We start from the raw sequence: 8,571 nt of genomic DNA, 5'->3' as shown, positions 1-8,571 counted from the left end.
ATTAATTTATATATTATATAATATTTCCGTGCAATTTATGATATTCAAAAATTAATAATAAAATATAATTTATATTAAATAAAATATTTGAAAAAATAAAATTTTTATCATATTAGAATTATATAAAGCTATCATTGGAAAAAAGAAATAAATAATTTATTAAGAAATAAGAATGAAAAAAGAATAATATAATATTAAGAAGAGAGAAAAATATTTTTTTTTAGAGTGTAAATAGAGAATTCACATGCAGTTGGTTATTTGAAAAAATATAGAACTCTATATTTATATTTGTAGAGTAAAATAGAGTGAGATACCATAAGATGATGAGAAGGGTAGTTTTGAAAAAAAAGAAGTAAAAAAAAAAAAGGGTATATTTGATAGTTATGGATAATAAATGCTGGTTTTTGTTTCTTTTTCATTTGGAAAGGGAATAAGTGCCTGGGCCCTGGGGCCTGGGGCCTGGAGCATGTGTTTCATGCTGTTTATGCTTATTCTGTTTGAATGGAAAGACTGCTTATGTGGATCCTAATCCTATCATCATATTCCTCTTGTTTTTCACTCATATAGGTTTGGTCCGTGACCAAGGCCAATCAACGAATTAGGGTTTGTGTACACACAACATTCGATAACAATGTCTGTTGGGAGTGAAAGAGACAAAACGCTGGAGGCAATCTGTTATAGGCGCGGCTCACTTCAGTTACTTGATCAAGTATTCTACTATATTCTCTTTTTATTCCTTAATGTGAACAAGATTACGATTCCTAAGATTGTTGTTTTCATGTTTTGCCACACACTACTTAACATTTGACTATTTTCTTTAACAGCGAAAACTCCCCCTAGAGACTCTTTATCTGGATATCCACGATACAAACGATGCCTGGTAATTTTTTCACTTGTTTTGTTTTCCAAACTTCTTGTATTTCAGTTGCTTTTTTTTTTAATCTCAAAAGTTGTTGCTCCCTAATATTCTAAATGATTTATAATATAACAAATAATGAAGTGGTATGGTAGTAGATGATCCTCATGTTTGTTTGGCATTATTGATTCATGAAACATTAATGTTGTTGCTCTTGCTAGTGCCTATGTTTTCCCGGATAAATGATCGTGTATGTGGAATTGCCGACTGTTGTGATGATGCCTAATAAGGTTCTTGAATATTGAGTGACCTGCTTTTTCACTTGGCTTCGCTAGGGATGCAATTAAGGAAATGGTTGTCCGTGGGGCACCTGCAATTGCTATAGCTGCTGCACTGTCTTTGGCAGTAGAAGTTTCAAACTTAGCTTCTTTTGATGGGACTTCTCATGATGCATCAGTTTTCCTTAGTAAAAAATTGGATTTTCTTGTTTCAAGGTAATATTTAACTAGGACTGCAAAAATATTTTTCTACTTATGTCTCATTATTGTGAAAATCTTTGCTGTTCAACTTCTTCCAAGGATCTGATGATATTTTATTTTTTCCATCTAGTCGTCCGACAGCTGTTAATCTTTCAGATTCTGCAGTAAAGCTTAAAGAAGTTATAAGCAAGGCTGCTGCCATAGCCAATGAAGCCAATTCAGTGTTTCAGGTAGTAATATTGTCTTGCTTTCACAAACACTCAGTTCTCCTGTCTAAATATTAACTATTTCATCAGTAATGTAAGCCTAGACTGGAAGAGGGGCACAACATAATTGGGGATAGTTTCACAATAGGAATGTACTAACTTGCTTTATCCTTTTTTTCTGTTGCTTGACACTTCTAACTCTCATCTGTTCAATCAGGCTTACATTGAAGCTGCTGAAGTTATGCTGGAGGATGATGTTACTTCCAATAAGGCAATTGGTTCATATGGAGCTAGTTTTATTAAGAATTACCTGACAGACTCTAAGAATATAACAATTTTGACCCATTGCAACACAGGAAGGTACACCGCAGTTCTAGTTTTCTATTTTATTTGCATGGTTGATTGGTTCTTATCCTACTTGGCTTGGCATGGTTTTCTTCCATATCCTATTATCCTCCCGGAAATTGCAAAATATAATTCTGTGACAGGATTAACGAGAACAATTGTGATAAGGATTAGATATCCAGATGGAGTAATTCTTATTTTTCTTGCGTTTCTCCAACAGTCTTGCCACAGCTGGATATGGAACTGCTCTTGGTGTTATCCGGGCACTTTATGCTGACGGAGCTTTAGAAAGGGCATACTGCACAGAAACCCGTCCATTCAACCAGGTAGTGCAGGGATATAGTTTATTCTATTTTTAACAACCCTGGTAGAGTCAACCAGTAGTTATTATAGCAATTAACCTATTGATGATTATCCCCTGTTAGGCTGCAGAAAATAGAGTTTTTCAAAAAAAAAAAGAAAATAACTATTGCAGAACAATGCTAACTTATAGCCAACAATATACCCCGTATAATCGCACAAATTGGATCTGGGGAGGGTAGAGTGTACACAAATCTTACCCCAACCCAGAGAGTGTTTCCAATAAACCCTCAACTTAAAATAAAGTATTTCCAAGCACTTGAAAAGAGAATACAAAAATGATAGCAGTAACAATAACTTAATAGTGTGAATGTTGCAACACACAGCATTTTGCAGAAAGAATAGTTATGCCAACAAAAAAATGTGATTACTGTAGCACAAGAAACATAGGTGATAATTGAAATCGACTACCAATCCTATCCCACAGGAAAGCAAGAGAACGCTCAACTACCAACTTATCTTATATGCTAATATGCAACCTCCAATCCTCCTATTTAAGATAATATCCTCGGTAAGCTCAAGATGGGTCATGTCTTGTGATCACCTTTCCAATACTCCTTCAGCTTACATTTACCTCTCTCAATGCTCGCCATTGCCAACCTCTCACACCTCCTCACTAGGGCATGTAAACTTCTCTTCATATGCTCAAATCATCTCAATCTAGCTTCTCTCATCTTATTCACCACGGAGACCATTCCTTCCCTACATGGATATCTTCATTCCTAATATTATCTCTTAGTATGACTACACATTAACCTCAACATTCTCATCTTTGGACTTTCATTTTGTAAGCATGTGAGTTCTTGACCTGCCAAAACACTATCTTATACAACATAGTCGGTCTAACCACCACTCTGTACAACTTACCCTTAAGTTTTGGTAGTAGCCTGTAAGTTCTCTTCTTCTCTTCTTTTTCTCTTCTTCTTCTTCTCTTTTTCTGTGCGAGGCTGCGAATGATTCTTTTGTGATTTAATTATGCCTTTGCTTTATATGACTTATGATGATTATTGACTATCTATTTACTGATAATCTAATAATATATTACCTCTGTTCAGTTATTTAATATTTTTTTATTTTTATACTAAATAACACTTTACTAAAAAAAGCGCGCGCTTCGCTCCTCGCTTCTGTAAAGCGAGCCCTCGTCGCTTTTTTCTGCTTCTCGCTTCCCAAAACTCTGTGAACACCAAAGTTAAGTCCCGCTTCTACTACCTATACTGCTCCACCATATGTAAATCCCTCTTTCTCTTCCTATAATGCTCCACCATATGTAATTCCCTCTTCTTTCACCTATATTGTCAATTTTTTTTAGCCGTGTCATAGTAAATGTTTATGGTAATTAAGAGCGAAGTGTGTTTCTAGGTATCATAAGTGAACTCATCCCCTTAGCAGTTATAACATAGTAGTCTATTGATGGTAACCTTTTAGTGGTTAGTGTTAAATTGTCATGACCCAAAATTCAAGGTCATGATGGCAACTACCCGAACCCTTGGTAGGTAAACCATTACTAAACACAGAAACATTATGACTAAATGCGGAGAAATAACCAATAAGTAATTAGTAGTAAAACTCAATATCTTAAGGAAAATACAAAATGATGAAATGAAGCCATCCCAAGACTCAGTTTCACCAGTACAAGAACTCAGTAATAAGGAACACAAGGCTAAAATAATAAATTGTCTAGAAAGTAGAAAAGACAGAAAATAAAACAAAGAAGAAGTTGGGCCATCATTTTGGACGCAAGGAGCTTACCACAACTTCAAATAAGAAATAACTTCGGATGATTAGATCAATAAGGAACGCTAGTGCCAGGATATACTTTAGTAAAGATGTACAAGTAGTATGAGTACAAAGACATGGTATTTCACTACGCATTATAAGGTTGATTGAGCAAGGGCAATAACTGTATCATAAAGAATGATAAAAAACCTGCAATTAGAAGAACCCAACAATTAAGTCAAAGCGAGTCTCCTTGGGTATGGAGTCGCCTTTGTCAGGGAGAGCAAGGAGAGGGAGAGCAGTACCCTGTAATGTGGGGACTTTCCAAGGTGAATGCAGATTTAATTAGGCTCTAATGTGGGTACTGTATACTGGGTGGGAAACCCCCCCAAAAAAGTAAAAATAAATAAATAAGGACCAATGCAATGACCAATATCCCTACTGTGCACACCCCCATCCACAGAATACACTGTGAGGGGGGACCCTTGGAGGATTCACGAGATCTACATACCCCGCTCAAAAGCATTCCATGTCGGGCAATAATAAGCACTTTCTTATATAATACCATCCATAGTAGATCCATCCGAAATCATTTTCCGTTGGCTATAAGTATTTTCTTTCAAACGTTGTTTCCATAGTACAATCTTGTGATCCATGGAATGAATGTATATGCATTATCACAGTAATAAAGTCAGTTTCAAATGCAATAGGTATTTAAGAATGTGTTTCTCACCACTAATACCATAGGCTATAAACGTCCTCAATAATGGATTTACTTTCAAACGGTGTCCTTAGGCCACATTTAATCAATTTAAACAGATCGTTTTCTTCGAAATCAGTTTACCCATAAGACAGGGAACTGAAATCTGAAATTTCGTAGAAAATGGGGTTCAAAACGACCCTCAAATCATCAAATTGAGTTCACCTAACTTTAGGAGAAAAATCCCCGAATTTCATTACCTATACGTGGTAAATCAACTAAATAAACGACAAATCTATAGAAACATACCCAAGGGGAGGTAGACTCTTACCCCCGCGATGAAATCTTGAAATAACTTCTAAAATCTGCTCAATTCAAGCTCAAAATATCCCAAAATTTAATCAAGAATTCTAGGTTCGAAATTAGAATTTAATATGCCTCGGTCTCAGGTGTTCTTCACGACTGCGGAAAATGACTTGAGTCTTGACCCAGACCCTTGCAAATTGCTCCATCTCTGCTTCCGCAAACACAAAGTAGTAGGGCAAACCGATCATAAAATACGTTCCCGACAATGTTGAAATTATCGAATCACCATTTCGAGGTCATCTTGACCAAATATTGTTAGTGGTCAATTTTAAATTTAAGAGATGTAAGAATTCCATCCAAGGGTCTAATCTAAAAAGCCCCCAATTCCCTTGAGAACCCTGTCAAACATCCAACTAGGTCATAAATTACCCTTTCAATCTAGTGGAATCATCAGAACTTGAATTTGACCTCACCAACCCCAAATAGGACTTTGGTCAAACTTCAAAACTCAAAAACTCTCCCGAAACCTATTCAATCACCTTGGGAAGCATATCACTCGTTGCCGCAAGTCATAAACAGCTAACCAATGCTGTGAGAAGGGTCAAACAATTGAAAAAAAAGCAAATAACACATAACAGCCTTGAGGGTCGTGACATGAATATTGGTCTAGTAGCATATTCCATGCATCGATTTTTGCCCTTTTTTTGGCGTACTCAGATCAAACAAAAATAGGTTAACATATAATACCTTGGTCAGAGATATCAGATACAAAATCAAGAAGAATTAAACAAGGGACTAGAAAAGGAGTTTCTAGTCTATTTTTGGTGAAAACTCGGTATTCACTTTCTGCAATTAGTTATTATACTGCTACCCCTACTCCTGTATTCATCAGCATTTTATTATAGAAAATGTTAAACAACTGCTATTGAACTCCTCAATTCATCAGCATCATATTTGAAGGAACACCAGTAGTTTTAATAGTTATAATGCAATACGACCACCACTCTTCTCTTCTTCCCCATCCCCATCCCCCAAAATAAATAAAAATGTAAATATAAAAAAAGTTAAAGAAGAAGATCCGATCATACTATGCTCCGCCTCTATTGGAACCTTTTATGTGCATTTTGGTTTATAAGTGCGAGAGAAAGATTAGACTTTAGTAGATTAACCCGTGAAAAACATGTTTTCTACTTGATGAATATATACCTATTCTCATTGACTACAGCTTCAGTAATCATGTACTGAAGACTCAGATTAGGGATGGCAATGGTGCGGGTCGGGGTGGTTGTGGGACGGGTTGAGCTTCAACCCAAAAATTCAACCCGCCCCACCCCGCATAGTAAAAATATTGATTTCAATCCGCGAGCGCCAACCCGCCCACCCCGTCCCACATAAAAAAATATTATTTTTTCAGCATAAACTTATTCATTTTAATTAGTATATGATTTACTGATTATTGGCTATTACAAAATTAAAATTTGATTAAGCAAAAATTTAGTACCTCAAAAGTTGTAAACCTTTTTAACAACATTTCAAACATATCAGAAAGAAACTAACATTATTATATTATTGAAGTTAAGATGAAATCATGCATTAATATTCTACAAAGATTAAAGCTTAATTATAATAAACTTGACTAATAAATCTCAAAATCTATACCATTTATTCAGTTAAGTCGCGCCAAATTGTGAATCAATTTTTATTTTTATTTTTATGCATTATTTAGAGCCTTTCAAAACAATTTTGCTTTGATATTTAATTTATAAATAATATTTTCATAAGAATACAATTTTAGTTCTAGTAATCATTGGTCATTTTGAAACAGAAACTTTTTTTAGATTTTAAATTTGAGATAGTCCATTGTAATTTTCTTATTAATCTAAAAAAATGGAATAGAAATATTAAGGGGAGATTCTATATTTTGGTATAAAAAAGAAAGTTTGCTTAACATGTTTAATATTCTTATAATTTGCATGCTAAATGTGTAAAGTTTAGCCTTCAGTTCCAGGCTAATAATATAGTGCGAATATGAAATTATTGCCCCCGCCCCCGCCCCCGCCCTGCACCCACAAAAAATTAAGTATGTTGATATAGACCCAACCTGTCCCGCTCCGCCCCCCATCTGTTCAACCCCCCTCCCAACACACATCCGCCCTGCCCCATTGCTATCCCTAAGTCAGATACCTAATATTATATGTTCAACTGAAATTTGATGGTGGACGATACTTCTGATTTGCCTTGTTGAAAGGCTTCTTTGCTTGTTTGATTGTCTGACTACCATTTGAGCCATCCTGCATCAGGCCTCCAACTGGAGACAGTTGGAGAAAGATACTTTATCATATCTTCTCTTTGTAATATCAGGGATCCAGATTGACTGCATTTGAATTGGTTCATGAAAACATCCCAGCCACCCTTATAGCTGATTCAGCTGCAGCTGCATTAATGAATGCTGGTCGTGTGAAAGCTGTCATTGTTGGAGCTGATCGTGTAGCTGCAAATGGTACTTCTGACTTATGAGTTACTTTCGCATGTGCCTTTTGGTTTTGGAACTAGAGTGTTTTATGGAGAGCTATACATATTATTGCAGGTGATACTGCCAACAAAATTGGAACTTACAACCTTGCTGTTTCTGCCATGCATCATGGTATACCATTTTACGTTGCAGCGCCTTTGACTTCTGTTGATCTATCTCTTTCTTCTGGACAAGAAATTGTGATAGAAGAAAGATCTCCAAAGGAACTGTTACATACACGAGGAGGACTTGGTGAACAAGTTGCTGCCTCTGGTATTTCGGTTTGGAACCCTGCATTTGATGTCACCCCAGCTAAGTTTATTAGTGGAATCATCACTGAGAAGGTCAGTCTATTTGTATTTGCCTCTCACTCCCATTTTTCTGTCTATCCCACAGTTGCACTTGTATGGTGGTGCACTTGGAACACTACACTATTCATGTTCTGGTCAAATAAGTCGAATGATAAGCCTGATAAGTGACTACTATTTGAATAGGGTGTCATCACGAAGAATGGGACAGACACTTTTGATATTGCTGGGTTTGTGCGCAAGACAGCAGGAAATTTGTGATGCTGGTTTTGTTAAATGTTTGTTTAGTTGATATTTCTTGAGCTTTGCTAAACCCCTCCATCTTAGAGTGAGTAAAAAGTACTGACAAGGCAACATCAATTTCACTCCAATAATGTTAATCTATTGTGGTCCTATATGAACATGGAAAATTGTTTTGCTATGGGTAAGTAACAGTAATATGCATACTAACGGAGCCTTTTAAGTGAGATAAACCCCATGTCCCCACTGGCATCCGTATTTTGTCAATAAAAATGTTTGTCAATTTAAATATTAGTAGGCATTTCCTCTTATTTTCTTGTATGGGTAATTTGAATGTGACAAAATTATAGCCTCAAGGTGGGCCATGTGAGCCAGATGCTACATTCTCATGTAAGTGGTTCAAGAGATTGTGTCCCGCAACTCTCGAAGGGGCCACCAACCTCCCGAATTATTGTAGGACAAGCAGTATTTGAATGCATGATAACAAGTGCAAGAAGTATAATAAAGAAAGTAGAATGGTAATATATATATATATATATA

General features: G+C 35.9%; 1 protein-coding gene across 1 annotated transcript; it reads left to right on the top strand.

The window, feature by feature from the left end:
• Positions 1-425: 425 nt before the first annotated feature.
• Positions 426-8,342, top strand: LOC107028716 (methylthioribose-1-phosphate isomerase). Its single transcript, XM_015229889.2, has 9 exons — positions 426-709; positions 825-880; positions 1,192-1,350; positions 1,466-1,565; positions 1,759-1,901; positions 2,107-2,212; positions 7,333-7,471; positions 7,559-7,827; positions 7,978-8,342. The coding sequence occupies exons 1-9, from the start codon at positions 632-634 to the stop codon at positions 8,050-8,052; spliced, it is 1,125 nt and encodes a 374-aa protein (XP_015085375.1). The 5' UTR covers positions 426-631; the 3' UTR covers positions 8,053-8,342.
• The last annotated feature ends 229 nt before the right edge of the window (positions 8,343-8,571 follow it).

This window comes from Solanum pennellii, chromosome 8, assembly GCF_001406875.1.
Source record: "Solanum pennellii chromosome 8, SPENNV200".
NCBI lineage: Eukaryota > Viridiplantae > Streptophyta > Magnoliopsida > Solanales > Solanaceae > Solanum > Solanum pennellii.
This window is presented reverse-complemented; position numbering and strand designations above follow the sequence as displayed.

Bases quoted from the DNA above. Each gene is read 5' to 3' on its own strand.
- LOC107028716 (XM_015229889.2), top strand. From the start codon at position 632: ATGTCTGTTGGGAGTGAAAGAGACAAAACGCTGGAGGCAATCTGTTAT. The intron at 710-824 runs GTATTCTACTAT...TTTCTTTAACAG, and splicing joins CACTTCAGTTACTTGATCAA to CGAAAACTCCCCCTAGAGAC. The intron at 2,213-7,332 runs GTAGTGCAGGGA...TTGTAATATCAG, and splicing joins AAACCCGTCCATTCAACCAG to GGATCCAGATTGACTGCATT.